The sequence below is a fragment of the Phyllobates terribilis genome, unplaced genomic scaffold (assembly GCF_046119375.1).
Source record: "Phyllobates terribilis strain yellow unplaced genomic scaffold, ASM4611937v1 Scaffold_7__3_contigs__length_470593459, whole genome shotgun sequence".
NCBI lineage: Eukaryota > Metazoa > Chordata > Amphibia > Anura > Dendrobatidae > Phyllobates > Phyllobates terribilis.
The window spans coordinates 409,086,061-409,103,100 of NW_027362767.1; the positions used below are offsets into that span (position 1 = coordinate 409,086,061).

Genomic DNA, 17,040 nt, shown 5'->3' on the forward strand with positions numbered 1-17,040 from the left:
GAAAGGTCAAAGCTAAGAAGTCACGGCAGGAACAGATTCGTAAAAAAAAAGAGGATGGTCGAAAAACAAGCCAAAGTTAAAGTATGGGGATAATCAGAACAAATAAACAGGAACACAGCAATATAAACTAGGATAGCAACACTAATGTCTGGCAGTGTGAGTTAGAGCTCCAGGGGTTTAAATTGCTGGCCCAGGGCTCTTAGGAATCAGTGATAAAACCTAGACTGAAATTAACCCCATATATCCCTTATAAAGGAGCTCCAAAAGTCCCAGGGAAAAATTAGGACTGACACTGTCACGTGTCCCAAGCAATGAAGGCAAACCACTTCCCAGCAGCCAAAGCGGAAACAGAGAAGTCATGAATTCTCACAGATGTTACAGTTCATCATTATAACCAATTCTTAGATTGTATATGGATCCTGTAGTCTACAATATTATCTCAGAGAGCTCAAGTGCTTCAAACATAGCTTCAGTCTCAGAAGTCAAAGTTTGGACTCTTTGTGATTCATTACTATTGAAGAGTTCATCCTTCTTAGTAAAGCGGCTTTGACATCTTTATTTTTTAAACTGTAGATCAATGGGTTTAATATGGGTAAAGCTGCTGTGTTAAACAGAGACATAAGATTGTTTGAGTCTAAGTTGACCAAGGAATGTGGCCTCATGTACTGAAAGGCAAGAGTGGTGTAGAGCAGAATGACAACTGTGAGGTGAGAAGAACATGTGTAGAAGGCTTTACGCCTGCCGGTGATGGACTGAATCTTCAGTATTGCTGCAATAATGAACACATAAGAAATAAACGTTATAACACAAGGAGAAAAAGCTGAAATGCCAACTCCTATAGTGAGTATGTAAAGGTCTAAGAAATGTGTATCACTGCAAGACAATGTCAGCACTGGCATTATATCACAGAAGAAATGGTTGACCATGTTTGACTTGTAACAAGAGAACTTCAGTAACTCCAAAAATATCGGGATTCTTTCGACCGTGCCCAAAACCCAGCATACAGTGGCCAGTAGTGCACATATTCTACCGTTCATTATCATGTGATAACGCAAAGGGTTACATACAGCCACATATCGATCATAACCCATTACAGCCAGGATTAAAAGTTCCCCACACGTCATGGACAAAAATATGAAGATTTGTACTATACATCCGAGAACCGAGACAGTCTTTTCTCCTGATAGGAAAGATATAAGAACGTTATTCAGATTGTTTGTTGAGCAAATGATGTCCAGAATGGACAGGTTACATAGGAAGAAATACATGGGGGTGTGCAGCTGAGGGTCTATGCTGACTAGTAGAAGAATTGTCAAGTTACCACCAAGAGTGAGAAGATAAATTATAAAAACCAGAAGGAAAATGACGACTTGTATCATAGGATCATCAGAAATCCCAGAGATAATAAAATAATTTACTGCACTTATATTTGTGTGATCCATTATTCTAAAATTAAAAGTTAATGGAAAAGTAAGATTTTGTATTCAAGAAACAGAACTAAAAATAATCTAAAATATTTTTCCAAAGAAATTGATGCTGATCAAAAAGAATATAAAAGGAAAACAGTGACCCTGATAATTCCTTGAATACATTTTTAATTCATCTAAGGTCTCTAACGAAGCGAAATGTTAAATACAAGCAACCAATCTCGAGAGAGTTTCTCAAGGGAAATACTCAGGTGGATACCAATTTAATAATTATGAAGCATAAAATATTTTTGTTTCAGAAATCGTTTAATTACCTGATATTGTTCAATGAAGTTTAAATCAAACAAATATGATTTACTTTGTGTCTGCAGGTTATGCAAATCTATTGTGGATCCCAAATACTGTAAAACATTTTTAATGAAATGCAACTGCCAAAAATGATTTTTAGCCCCAAATATGTGCATTTACGTAAAGAAGAAAAAAATTCCCTAAGGTGAAACACCCCTTTAACCCTATTACCAACTACCCTGTTTTCACCTTCCTGACCAGGCCAATTTTTTCAATTCTGACCAGTGTTATTTTATGAGTTGATAACGCTGGAATGCTTCAACAGATCTCAGTGATTCTGAGATTGTTTTTGTCGTGACATATTATATTTCATGTTTGTGGTAAATTTAGGACAAATTTTTCTGTATTTATTTGTGAAAATTTGGAAATTTGAGAAAAATGTTGCAATTTTCAAACTTTGAATTTTTATGCCCTTAAACCAGAGAGTTATGTCACACAAAATAGTTAATAAATAACATTTACCACATGTCTACTTTACATCAGCAAATTTTTTGAAAAATATTTTTTTTTGTTAGGAAGATAGAAAGTTGATCAGCAATTTTTAATTTTTCTAACAAAATTTACAAAAACATTTATTTAGGGAACACATCACATTTGAAGAAACTTTGAGAGGTCTATATGACAGAATATACCCAAAAGTGACACCATTCTAAAAACTGCACCCCTCAATCTGCTCAAAAGAACATCCAAGCAGTTTATTAGCCATTCAGGTGTTTCACAGGCACTAAAACAATGTAGAAAAAAATATGAAAAATTTTCCCACAAAAATGTTAATTTAGCCCCAAAATCAGCATTTTCACAAGGGTAACAGGAGAAAATGGGCCCTACAAATTGTTGTAAAATTTCTTCTAAGTATGTTGATACCCCATATGTGGTGGAAAACTACTGTTTGGGTGCACGCAAGGCTTGGAAGGAAAGGTGTGCCATTTAACTTTAGGAACTCAAAACTGTCTGGAATTATTAGCAGACACCATGTCATATTTGGAAAGCCCAACATTGACGGCAGAGAAAAATTGATGAAAAGTAGAAATTCAAGCTGTCCTTTAGGCTAACGGTACATCAGTGCATCTGTTGACATTTGAATGAAATGAAACTCTTTGGCAGGAGACCCAGGAGGACCCCACTGCTGACAGAGACATAAAAAAGCTAGACTGCAGTTTGCCAAAATCTATGTGAGTAAGCCCCTTCTGGGAAAGCATCTTGTGGGCAGATGAGATCAAGATAGAGATTTTTGCTAAAGCACATTATTCTACTGATTACAGAAAACGGAATGAGGCCTATTAAGAAAAGATCACAGTATCTACAGTTAAATATGATGGAGGGTCAAATATGTTTTGGGGTTGTTTTGCTGCCAATGCCAATGGGTGCCTTGACTGTGTGTAAGGCATCACTAAAATCTGAAGATTACCAAAGGATTTTGGGTTCCAATATAGTGTCCAGTGTCAGAAAGCTGGGTTTGCATCCTAGGTCATGGCTCTTACAGCATGACAATGACCCCAAACATACTTCAAGAATCACCCTGAAATGGATGGAAACAAAGCGCTGGAGAGTTCAGAAGTGGCCAACAATGAGTCCGGATCTAAATCCCATTGAACAACTGTGGAGAGATGTTAAAATTGATGTTATTCTCCAAATATTAGTGACCTGGAGAAATTTGCAAATGAAGAGTGGTCCAAAATTCCAACAAAACATGTACAATTGCAATAGATATGTAATTGCAATAATTTTCTGGGAGAAATACTTCATTTTCTGCTAACATTTCCAGCCATGACTTTATATTGGAATAATATATTGCCTTCTCCGTGTATTGTGGTCAAGAAAACGACATCCATCTCGTCCTTGTAATTGACCACCAGCAGGTTGTCGCTCCATTAGGCTTTGCTTTCACTTTTTCTGAGCAGCTCCCAATTAGTGATCTAGGGAGGTTTCTGTTTTTTTTCGCACTGTACCGCAGGCTGCGGTAGCTCAAGCCGAGAGGGACTTAAAGATTGGGATGCTGGTATAAATGCTATCTACAAAGAGATGACTACCCTGATCCAGCAGTGGGTGCACCAAATCCCACACAATTTTTTCACTCACTCCAAGGACAGGGGAGCATTCAGGCAGTTGAATCCAAGTTTCTTTCCCTTCACAAACCCTAAATCTATGTGTGTACCCTGAGGTACTCCTGCACAGCTTGTAGAGTGGTGGGCACTGGCTCATTTTGGGCATCTGTGTGGCCATTCGTTATCTCTTGAGGAAAAAGATGAGGAGTAGGAGGAAAAATAAAGGAAGGTGGGATCCTCTCCCTCGCTATCAATGTCAGAGGCAAGGACTGCGTATGCCTCCTCAGCTGAATACTGTCTTTGGGATGAGAGGGACATTTTATTTTTACCGTGTCTGGTGTGTGTGTGTAAAATAACCAAATTTTATTATGCTTAAAAAATGGGAAATCAAGTACTCATCAGCAATCAATTACTGATCAGCGCTCGGTGGCAAGAGGAGGTCGGGGTAGGGGTGGGGAAGGCGTTAGGGAGAGGGGCGAAGGGGTGGAAGGGGGAGAGAGGGATTGGGGTGGACTGGAAAAACAGCAGGGAACAGGAACAGGAAAGGAAGATCTTCATTTTCTTTCTTCAGTCAAGCACTTGTCCAGGTGTCTCTGGATAGGTGGACTTTCTCAGGAACTGTGTTGTTGAGGGCACGGCTAATGTTCTGGGACACATGCTCGTATAATGTGGGGACGGCACACTGGGACAAATAGTGGCAGCTGGGGATCAAGTAGCGAGGGATGGCCACTGCCATCAGATTGTGGAAAGCTTACATCTCCAAATGTGTAAAAGGCAACATTTCGAGCTCAAGCATTTGCAAAATTTGTGAATTTAGTAGTGTGGCTTGTGGGGCGTTGGCTGCATTTTTGTGCTTGCGTTCCAAGGACTGGGGTAGGGACAACTGAACGCTGTGCTGGGACAAGAACGTGGACGTGGCTGCTGATGGTGCTAGTTGAGAGAGTGCAACGACATGTGCAGGGCGCGAGTATCACGTCCCTTTACAGCGGGACGTGATCCCAAAGATCTGGCTGTATTCTGCAGTGCTAACAAGCAAATGGAGAACAAAAATGGTGTACTCTGGATCGCTTTTTAAGCAAATAATCAGGATTAAGATAAAAAAAAAAATAGTCCTGGCCCCTGATATCTGGGGCTATGTCTATGGATATCTGTAACAGCAGCAGACAGAACATGCAATGGACCCTCTTGTGAGGTATACACTGCCACAAACTCTGCCTGCCTGCTTGCCTCCTGCTACCACCACTGAATATATATAGCTAGATTAGTCCTCAGAAGGACAGTTAGTTCAGATGGATATATAGATATGCTGTGGAATACCTAAACTAACTAATAAACAAGCAAATCTCTCCCTCACTCAGCAGCAGCACTCCCTACTCTGCCTGTTTCCGGGTTAGATTGTGATGAGCATGGCAGCGCCAGGTCTTATATACACCAGATGATGCTGTGCGGCCAGCCAATCACTGTAATGTCACAACCAACATGGCTACAGCACTTCAGTGCGTGGCAGACAATCCCTGCATGTTCATTGGCTCTCTAAAGAGCGCCACACATGCAGGATGGGGACATGAGCTCCAGCCCGAGCAACCCGGAAATACTCGCCCAGTGCCGAGCATTTTGAGCACAGTGATGCTCGGGTGAGTACCGAATAGTGGAGAGCAGGCTTGCTCATCACTAGTGTTGAGCCACCCCCATAGTGTTCGAGTTCGGTTCGTCGAACACCCGTATGTTCGCCGAACTGTTCGTCGAACACCTTCGAACACTGTTAAAACCAATGGCAGGCAAACAAAAACACATAGAAACACATAGAAAACACCTTCAAAGGTGTCCAAAAGATGACAAACTGCTCAGAAGACACAACTAACACATGGAAAAGTGACAAGTACATATAGCCATGCGAAAAGAAAAGAGGTGGAGGTGTGAAAGGAGGGGGAGACACAGATATAGGCATGTCATGCCCTTCTAAAACCGAAAAAGTGCGAAGCCGACACGGCCAGTCCGTTCCTGCCCGTGCGACCTCCGTGTCGCCGGGTTTGTGCCAGAGCTGCGGTGGACCCTGATGGCCAGCCCCGCTCTCCCAATACTGGTGCCTGTCCACTGGTGGGTCGAGCGAGCCCCCCTGTGGTGGTGGCAGGTCTAAACTTTTTAATTGAAATTGTCTCTCTAATTTGAATGAATACACTTTAAATCCTTTTACAAGGATCTATTGGAGGGCAAGTCTCATGCCAGCAGCCACGTAATTCCAGCTCCAGTAGCGTCCACTAAAGCTGCTGCAGTTAAAAAGCTTTTATAAGGATCGAGCTCGGCGGTCCACCGCAAGGTGTCCTACCGCCAGTCCCAGCCCCTATGCCTTGGGATGCCTCCTGATGCTCTTCACTGAGTATCCCGGGGTCCCGAAGCATTTCCTTTGAAAAAATTAAGTGTCCAAACTACAGGTGGTGTAGCTTGCTTAACAGCTGGGATAATCCGCTGACTAGCAGACACTGCTGCTAGGCACAAAGTATTTCCTGGGCTAGATGCAGTTAAAAATTTGTAATTAGATACTCTCGTTGGATGCTGAGAAAGCATTCCATAGAGTCTCCTGGCACGCCATATATTATTCTCTTAAAAAGCTTGAGGTAGGGGTCTAGGGGACCCTTTTATAGCCAAAATCATGGCCCTGTATCGCAATACGTCACCTAGGCTGAAGATAAATGGAACTGTAGCACCCCGAGGGCTCGGTTGCTACAGAGGTATTGCACCTCACCCAGAGGTGTGATATCTCACTCTCAGGTAAGGATGGAGTGTGGATCAGGACCCCGACACCTGCATGCATTACACCACATTGCCGTGGGGCAGGGCGACCAATATGCCCCTGAGATGGGCACGACAGTCCCTGTCCCTGGCTGGAGTGGGGGGAGGGAACACCGAGGAAGGGGAACCCTGTAGTGCAGGAGCAGGGAGGAAGCAGTTCCTGGGTGCATTGAGAAGGGAGTATAAAAGATGGGCACTATCTTAGTACAGTGCAGAGAAGTCAGAGCAGAAGTGACAGGGAGCAGGGGCTCTGCATGAGCTCTGCTCCGGAGGCGGGCCTAGCAACAGAGGCCCAGGCCTGGAAGAGGGAAAAGGAAGGAAGAGGAGCGGAGAAGGCTCCAGGAACGAGGAATGAAGGGATCCCAGGGGTGCGGACGGGCGAGTCGCCACCGCACGCCCGAATCCACCTGCGTGGAGGGGTCAGGCCAAAGGGGGAGACCGGTCCCCAAATCTAGTGGAGGCGGGAAACGACCCTCAGCTAGAAACCGGAGGCTGTGACATTTTAGGAAGGCACCACATAGGGTCAGGGAAACTGGAGCCAAGTTTACCAAGAGGAGGCCCGAGGCAGCCAGACAGAAGCGTTGGTAAGAAAGGCCAGACAAAGGACACACAAAGGGGGTCCTGTGAAGCGCTCCAAAGTTATCTGGGAGTTGTCTGAGCCCCTCACCTGGTGAGCACAGTACGACGTGGGCAGCCGTTACCTGCAGAAGTGGTCTGGATAATAAGAACTGTGAGTAAAGGCCCTGCACTGCATCACTGACTCCGTGTCGTTACTGCTGCTGCCCTGCACCATCACCCCAATCCTCCGCATACACTGCCCTGAGGCTATACTCCTCCCATGGGGAGTTATACTACGCTCTGCTGCACCCACAACACCAGCCTCAGCGGTCTGACCTGCAGCGGCGGTTCACTCTGAGCGCAATCCACGGGTGGCGTAGTCGGACATTTAAACATCAAAACCACATAAATAGTTCCGCCACTGGTTTGACCGCCCTGAGCCACGGAACCGGGTCGCTGCCACAAAGACTACAACCACCAGCATCCACCAAAAAGGGTCAGGCTCCGGGTGTCCCAAGGCCCAGGGGGCGCGTCAGAGCATTTTCATCACCTTTCATAATCACCAATGGGACAAGGCAGGGATGTCCTCTGTCCCCTCTCTTATACATCCTAGTGACGGAGCACCTGCTCTCATCAATTCGCCATAACCCCAATATTAGGTGGATTGAGGTGGGAGGCACCGAGTACAAGTGCTCTGCATTTGCTGATGATGTCCTAGTATATATCACTCAATCACATATATCCATCCCTGCTGTTATGGCTGAAATAGATCACTTTGTTACATGGTCAAATTTTAAAATCAATGCAGCGAAGTCTGAGGCCCTCGATGTCTCCCTCCCCAAATCAATACAGGATTCCATCCAGTACAACTTTCCCTTTGCCTGGCCCTCACAGGGTATCAAATACTTAGGAATTCATAGAGACCTCTCCCGTCTATGTTATCTTAATTTTGTGCCCTTTATTGAACAACTCCATACAGACCACGGTTGGCAAGTTAGAACTGTAAGATTCACTACGTGAACCACTGGTGTTTTGTGGAAAAGCACATGTACACTGTGTTCCAAATTATTATGCAAAAAGTGTTTAGGAGTGATAAGGGAAGAATTTGTTTGTTTGTCAGTTAAACTCATTGATGGTGATGTGTGTCAGGGCTCTTTATATCACTGTAAGCAATTGCAGACACCTGTGCTAATTAGTTTGGCAGGTGTGTCCAATGAAAGGCAAGACTACTTAAGAAGGCTGTCCCACATTATTAAGCAGCCTACATTTTCTGCCAAAATGGGAAAGAAAAAGGATGTGTCGGCTGCTGAGAAGCAACAAATTGTGGAGTGTTTAGGTCAAGGCATGACTACAATCAACATTGCCAAGACACTTCATCCTGATCATCGCACAATCAAGAAGTATGTAACTGATTCACAGTACACACGTGTGCGTGCTGAAAAGGGAAAATTGAGGACTCTTTCCTACAGGCAATTACATCAGGTTAAAAGAGCAGCGGCAAAAAAGCCTTGTCATAGCAGCAGACAAGTTTTTGAAGCTGCTGGTGCCTCCAACGTCCCCCGAACAACAAGATGCCGAGTCCTTCAGAGGTTTGCAGCTGTGCGTAAGCCATCCTGTCGACCTCCTCTATCCACTTCACACAAGCAGAAACGGCTCCAGTGGGCCAAACAATACATGAAGACTGACTTCAAAACTGTTTTGTTCACCGATGAGTGTCGTGCAACGCTCGATGGTCCAGATGGATGGAGTGGAGGATGGCTGGTTGATGGACACCCCACGCAAACACGGCTACAGCGCCAACAATGAGGAGGTGGAGTAATGTTTTGGGCTGGAATCATGGGGAGAAAGATTGTCGGCCCCTTTAGGATCCCTGAAGGGGTAAAGATGAACGCCATAATGTATGTGGAGTTTCTCAAACAGCACTTCCTGCCATGGTTCAAGAAGAAGAACCGTGTATTCCACAGCAAGATCATTTTCATGCATGATAATGCATCGTCTCATGCTGCACATCACACATCTGCATCTCTGGCTGATATGGGCATAAAAGGGGACAAACTTATGGTGTGACCCCCATGCTCCCCTGACCTCAACCCCATTTAGAACCTCTGGAGCATCATCAAAAGGAGTGTCTATAATGGCGGGAGACAGTTCACATCTAAGCAACAGCTCTGGGAGGGTATTCTGTCCGCATGCAAAACAATTGAAGCAGAATCCATCCAAAACTTGACAAATTCAATGGACAAGAGAGTTCAGAAGCTCCTTTTGAACAAGGGGTCCTATGTGCAAATGTAACATGACCTAGAATAAAGTTTTGAGTTGAAAACTGTTTGATTTCAGTTTCTAATAACCTGCTAATGCTTATAATTAGAGATGAGCGTTGTTCTACTCGAACTGTTCGCCAATCTCAAATTCGAGCTGTTTTGGGCGGTGTTCGAGCCGATCGGCGAACACGAACAATTTGAGAAAAATTCAGCTGTTCGAGGTTATGTTCGATAACTGTTCATGCACCAAAATCATAACTGGATTTTTTCTCAGTAATGATGAAAATTAATGTTAATACGCAGTTTGAGTGTACAGCGGGGCGGGGGGAGGGGCAGGGGATAGATCTCTGCAGGAACAATGAAGATCTCCATTTTTTTTTCTCTTTCCCGCATTTGCAGTGGGGAGGTGCAATCTGTCAGCCTATCAGCAGCGCACACACGGAGCGAAGTGCTTTTTTTCACACAAGCAAGGGCATGTGTGATTGGCAGTGTATGTCACATGTCCTTGCCCTATAAGACCAAGCCATTTTCCCCGTCGCCACCATTTTCTCACTGCTGCAGCTGCGTGTTAGACGGCACCGCTGTTGCTGTGTGCGCTATACCTTGTTAATTTCAAGCCAATTTTCGCACAAATATACAGATAGCTTGGGAGTAGGGAATAGTTGTGATTGCAGTCCTTTTAAGGACTAGGTTACAGCATTTCCTACGACTTTTATCAGGCAGGTCTGTGCTCTTAAATAGATAGATTGTGGGAGTAAAGACTAATTGTAATTGGAGTCCTTTTCAGGACTAGGTTACATCAGTTCCTATCAGTTTTTGCCAGGCAGGTCTGTGCCAGTGCTGTGCAAGATTTTTTCACAGCATTTGGCTGAATCTAGCAAAGCTAATCCTTTTTGGCCTATTGCAGAGTGTGTTAGTCAGTGGAGTAGCCTATCTGTGTTGCAAGATATACCACCTGTGTATAGAATACCAATTTTTTTACTGCACCTAGTGAAGTAAAATCTTTTGGGCATAGCATCATTCTATTAGTCCATCTATACTGACCTCCATCAGGTTGCAAACTGAATATAATTTTTTTCTGCATCTAGCTCTGAAAAAATATTTGGGCTTCTAGCAGTGTGTGGAACTTGGTCTATTAGTCCATCTATACTGACCTCCATCAGGTTGCAAATTAAAAATAATTTTTTTCTTCATTTAGCTCTGAAAAAATATTTGGGCTTCTAGCAGTGTGTGGGACTTGTTCTATTAGTCCTTCTATACTGACCTCCAGCAGGTTGCAAATTGAATATAATTTTTTTCTGCATCTAGCTCTGAAAAAATATTTGGGCTTCTAGCGGTGTGTGGGACTTGGTCTATTAGTCCATCTATACTGACCTCCATCAGGTTGCAAATTAAAAATAATTTTTTTCTGCATCTAGCTCTGAAAAAATATTTGGGCTTCTAGCAGTGTGTGGGACTTGGTCTATTAGTCCATCTATACTGACCTCCATCAGGTTGCAAATTAAAAATATTTTTTTTCTTCATTTATCTCTGAAAAAATATTTGGGCTTCTAGCAGCGTGTGGGACTTGTTCTATTAGTCCATCTATACTGACCTCCATCAGGTTGCAAATTAAAAATAATTTTTTTCTGCATCTAGCTCTGAAAAAATATTTGGGCTTCTAGCAGTGTGTGGGACTTGGTCTTTTAGTCCATCTATACTGACCTCCATCAGGTTGCAAATTAAAAATAATTTTTTTCTGCATCTAGCTCTGAAAAAATATTTGGGCTTCTAGCAGTGTGTGGGACTTGGTCTATTAGTCCATCTATACTGACCTCCATCAGGTTGCAAATTGAATAAAAAAATTTTCTGCATCTAGCTCTGAAAAAATATTTGGGCTTCTAGCGGTGTGTGGGACTTGGTCTATTAGTCCATCTATACTGACCTCCATCAGGTTAAAAATTAAAAATAATTTTTTTCTTCATTTAGCTCTGAAAAAATATTTGGGCTTCTAGCAGTGTGTGGGACTTGTTCTATTAGTCCTTCTATACTGACCTCCAGCAGGTTGCAAATTGAATATAATTTTTTTCTGCATCTAGCTCTGAAAAAATATTTGGGCTTCTAGCGGTGTGTGGGACTTGGTCTATTAGTCCATCTATACTGACCTCCATCAGGTTGCAAATTAAAAATAATTTTTTTCTGCATCTAGCTCTGAAAAAATATTTGGGCTTCTAGCAGTGTGTGGGACTTGGTCTATTAGTCCATCTATACTGACCTCCATCAGGTTGCAAATTAAAAATAATTTTTTTCTTCATTTATCTCTGAAAAAATATTTGGGCTTCTAGCAGCGTGTGGGACTTGTTCTATTAGTCCATCTATACTGACCTCCATCAGGTTGCAAATTAAAAATAATTTTTTTCTGCATCTAGCTCTGAAAAAATATTTGGGCTTCTAGCAGTGTGTGGGACTTGGTCTATTAGTCCATCTATACTGACCTCCATCAGGTTGCAAATTAAAAATAATTTTTTTCTTCATTTAGCTCTGAAAAAATATTTGGGCTTCTAGCAGTGTGTGGGACTTGTTCTATTAGTCCTTCTATACTGACCTCCAGCAGGTTGCAAATTGAATATAATTTTTTTCTGCATCTAGCTCTGAAAAAATATTTGGGCTTCTAGCGGTGTGTGGGACTTGGTCTATTAGTCCATCTATACTGACCTCCATCAGGTTGCAAATTAAAAATAATTTTTTTCTGCATCTAGCTCTGAAAAAATATTTGGGCTTCTAGCAGTGTGTGGGACTTGGTCTATTAGTCCATCTATACTGACCTCCATCAGGTTGCAAATTAAAAATAATTTTTTTCTTCATTTATCTCTGAAAAAATATTTGGGCTTCTAGCAGCGTGTGGGACTTGTTCTATTAGTCCATCTATACTGACCTCCATCAGGTTGCAAATTAAAAATAATTTTTTTCTGCATCTAGCTCTGAAAAAATATTTTAGCTTCTAGCAGTGTGTGGGACTTGGTCTATTAGTCCATCTATACTGACCTCCATCAGGTTGCAAATTAAAAATAATTTTTTTCTTCATTTATCTCTGAAAAAATATTTGGGCTTCTAGCAGCGTGTGGGACTTGTTCTATTAGTCCATCTATACTGACCTCCATCAGGTTGCAAATTAAAAATATTTTTTTTCTGCATCTAGCTCTGAAAAAATATTTGGGCTTCTAGCAGTGTGTGGGACTTGGTCTATTAGTCCATCTATACTGACCTCCATCAGGTTGCAAATTAAAAATAATTTTTTTCTGCATCTAGCTCTGAAAAAATATTTGGGCTTCTAGCAGTGTGTGGGACTTGGTCTATTAGTCCATCTATACTGACCTCCATCAGGTTGCAAATTAAAAATAATTTTTTTCTGCATCTAGCTCTGAAAAAATATTTGGGCTTCTAGCAGTGTGTGGGACTTGGTCTATTAGTCCATCTATACTGACCTCCATCAGGTTGCAAATTAAAAATAATTTTTTTCTGCATCTAGCTCTGAAAAAATATTTGGGCTTCTAGCAGTGTGTGGACTTGGTCTATTAGTCCATCTATACTGACCTCCATCAGGTTGCAAATTGAATAAAAAAATTTTCTGCATCTAGCTCTGAAAAAATATTTGGGCTTCTAGCGGTGTGTGGGACTTGGTCTATTAGTCCATCTATACTGACCTCCATCAGGTTGCAAATTAAAAATAATTTTTTTCTGCATCTAACCCAGCCAATAGTTTTGGCCTAATACCACAGTTTGGCCACTCAGCTCTGCTCGGTTACCATCCATTGTTTTTTTGTGCAAACAACTCCAGAGTTGTGAATTAGTTAACCACCAAAATGAGTGGAAAAAGGCCTGCTGCTGGTGGAAAGGGGAATAGGCGTGTTGGGAAGGGGAAAAAAGGTTGTGTCCGTGGGGTAGGTGCAGAAGAAAGACCATCTTCCAGCCAAACTAAAATGTCTACTTCTTTTAGCGGACAATGTGATAAGATCCCTTTCTTACGGCCACGCCAATCGCTACAAATTCCAGATGAGGCACAAAAACAGCAGGTGCTTCAACGGATATCAAGTGCTCCTTTAAGTGGGCTCTCCTCCACATCAACTTCAACATCACAAATACTCCAGTCCTCAAAGGTGTCACCCAAATCGCACTTGCTTCCTCACAGCTCCCAAATCTCCAGCTGCCCGTCTGAGTATGAGGTAGAACAGATGGTTGAGTCTGCAGAGCTGTTTACTCATACTATAGCCTGGGAATCAGAGGTCGACTCCAGCGCTTCTGTGAATCCAGACGAGGAAATGATCTGCACTGATGCCCAGAATCTTTATGAGTCGGATCCAGGACCAGACGCAGAAGGTTCTGACCATAATGTAGACCCTCATTCCCAAACTGTAACTCCTGTTGGTGGAGACAATGAGGAAGACGATGATAAGACTCAAATACCTGATTGGAGCGACAACTTTAGTTTTTTGTCAGGGCAGGAACAGGTTGGCTCTGAGGACGACGGGTGTGATAACGCACAGGGTGATGATGATGAGGTCGGAGATCCCACTTACTGTCAACCCACAGTCAGCCAAGAGATGAGGTCAGCAGAGGAGGTGGAGGAAGATGCTAGTGACGACGAGGTCAGGTTGCGCCTTCCTGGACAGAGACGTAGTACTGGAAGCATGTCAACAACTGCATCCTCAAACACAACTCTGCCTCTCACCACAAGTCGTGGTGGCTCTTCAGGTCGCATGGGTGCTAAGCCTTGCATAGCCTGGGCATTTTTTCAGATCGATAAAGATGACCCAACTCGTGTTATCTGTAACATTTGTCAGCAAAAGCTAAGTAGAGGCCAAAAAATACATAGTTTGAGTACTTCATGCATGAACCGGCACATGGACATGAAGCATAAGTTGCAGTGGGAAGCTCAGTGTGCTACAATGCGGTCTAGCCGGCCGGGCCAACCACCGTCTGCCATATCTTGTGCATCCGCGGCCTCTTCATCCTCTGTGACTGGGGGGACAGCAGTCACACCTGTTTTGGGGCGCAGACCTGCCACCTCTTTACCCGCAACAGCCAGCGTGATTGGCAGGTCATCATTTTCTTTGGAGGTGGTAACACCAGCTGGTCTTGAGCGCTGTCCGACATCGATCGCACCACCTTTGGATCAAGGCAACCTAACATGTCCGCCTGCATCTTCCTCACAGACCGGCAGTTTACCGGGGACACCCTTATCAACCCCGTCTAAGCACAATAGCCAGCCCTCGGTCCCTCAGATGTGGACAAGTAAAAGACCATTTCCTCCTAGCCATGAGAAAGCTAACAGGTTGAATTTCACCATCTGCAAGCTCTTGGCTACAGAAATGCTGCCTTTCCGCCTGGTGGACACAGAGGATTTTCGAGACCTTATGTCCGTCGCAGTGCCCCAGTACCAGATGCCCAGTCGGCACTACTTCTCAAAGAAAGGTGTGCCTGCGCTCCACCAGCATGTCGCACACAACATCACCGCTTCTTTGAGAAACTCTGTGTGTGACAGGGTGCATTTCACCACAGACACTTGGACGAGCAGGCATGGACAGGGGCGTTACATGTCGCTGACTGGGCACTGGGTAACTATGGTGACAGCAGGACAAGGGGCTGCTGTCCAAGTCTTGCCGTCCCCACGAGTTGTGCGTCAATCCTCTTTATGTCATTTTTCCTCCACTGCTTCTGCCTCCTCAACCTCCTCTCGGTCTTCCACCTGCACCCAAAGGCTGTCTGGTCATGCCACAAGCTTTCTAACTGCGCAGAAGGGATCCTGCACACCTCCTTACTATGCTGGCAGTAGGGCTCAACGTCATCAGGCGGTTTTTACATTGAAATGTCTGGGAAATGTGAGTCACACAGCTGAGGAGTTGTGGTCAGCTCTGGAGAACCAATTTCATGAATGGTTGTCTCCACTGGACCTGAAACCAGGGAAGGCCGTGTGCGACAATGCTGCAAACCTGGGTGCGGCCCTTCGCCGGGGCAATGTCACACACGTGCCTTGTATGGCTCACGTGTTGAACCTGGTTGTCCAGCAATTTTTAGCCCACTATCCCAGACTAGATGGCCTTCTGCAGAGGGCACGGTCGCTGTGTGCTCACTTCCGCCGTTCGGATCCCGCAGCTCAGCGACTTACATCTCTACAGAAGTCGTTGGGCCTGCCACTTCACCAGCTAAAATGCGATGTGCCTACCCGGTGGAATTCAACTCTGCACATGTTGCAGCGACTGTGGCAGCACCGACAAGCCCTGGTGCAATACGTTCTGACGTATAGCCTGGGCCAACGAGATTCAGAGGTGGGGCAAATCACGCTGGAGGAGTGGTCTCAGATCAGGGACCTATGCACCCTTCTGCACAGTTTTGAAATGGCGACGAAGATGTTTAGTGCTGACGATGCCATTATCAGCATGACTATTCCGGTGATTTACATGCTGGAGCACATGTTAAACAGAATTCGGAGTCAGGTGGTGGCACAAGAGGAGGTGGAGGAAGTAGAGGAGGAGGAGTTGTATGCGGAAGGGCTAACATCTGCAAGGTCCAGACGGTCGGCAGCACCAAGGCGGCAGGCATGTGAGGGTGGGGGAGATGATTTTACCAGGGCGCATGGTAGCAGCCAAACTAGTGAGGAAGGTGCAGGAGCCCAGGAAGAAGTGGAGGACGAACTGATGGAAGACTCATCAGATGAGGGAGACCTTGATCACATTTCTGTTGTGCGAGGTTGGGGGGAGAGGACAGAGGAAGGAAGCATGATTGCTACCTCGCCACCAACACAACAGGGACTTGGTGCTCCTGGATGCGCAACACACATGAGTGCCTTCTTGCTGCACTACCTGCAACATGACCCTCGAATTGTGAGAATTAGAAATAATCCTGACTACTGGGTTGCCACACTGTTAGATCCCCGGTACAAAAGTAAATTTGCAGAAATTATTCCTGCCATAGAAAGGGATGCACGCATGCACGAGTATCAGCAGAGACTGTTGCAGAATCTTACATGTGCTTTTCCACAAAATACCAGTGGTGCACGTAGTGAATCTCACAGTTCCAACTTGCCAACCGTGGGACCGTCAAGTGTTCAGCACTCAAACCGTAACAGAACCACAGTATCTGCTGGTAACATCAATTTTGCGGAATCATTTCACCACTTTTTTAGCCCATCCTTTGCAAGGCCACAGGAGACAAGAAGTCTGACACATAGTCAACGCCTAGAGACGATGGTACAGGAGTATCTCCAAGTAAACATTGAAGCCACGACTGTGTCACTGGACCCTTGCTCTTTTTGGGCTTCCAATCTGGATAAATGGCCGGAGCTAGCCACTTACGCCTTGGAGATCTTGTCATGCCCCGCAGCCAGCGTTCTGTCTGAACGTGTGTTCAGCGCTGCTGGTGGTGTGCTGACAGATAAGCGCACGCGGCTCTCCACTGATAATGTAGACAGACTCACGTTCATAAAGATGAACAAATCATGGATCCGCAAGGACTTTTCTACCCCTGTGTCATCCTGGGGAGAGTAAAAGCTTGATGATTGGTTAAAATCACCCTACCAACCGTTTTAAGCTTTCAAATTACTAATCATGTTTATCTGTATCTTGACTGGAAAAT

General features: G+C 44.3%; 1 protein-coding gene across 1 annotated transcript; it reads right to left on the bottom strand.

Moving 5' to 3' along the window:
- Positions 1-482: 482 nt before the first annotated feature.
- LOC141155541 (olfactory receptor 5AR1-like) lies at positions 483-1,442 on the bottom strand. The gene has a single exon (XM_073642407.1). The coding sequence runs from the start codon at positions 1,440-1,442 to the stop codon at positions 483-485; it is 960 nt and encodes a 319-aa protein (XP_073498508.1).
- Between the last annotated feature and the right edge of the window lie 15,598 nt (positions 1,443-17,040).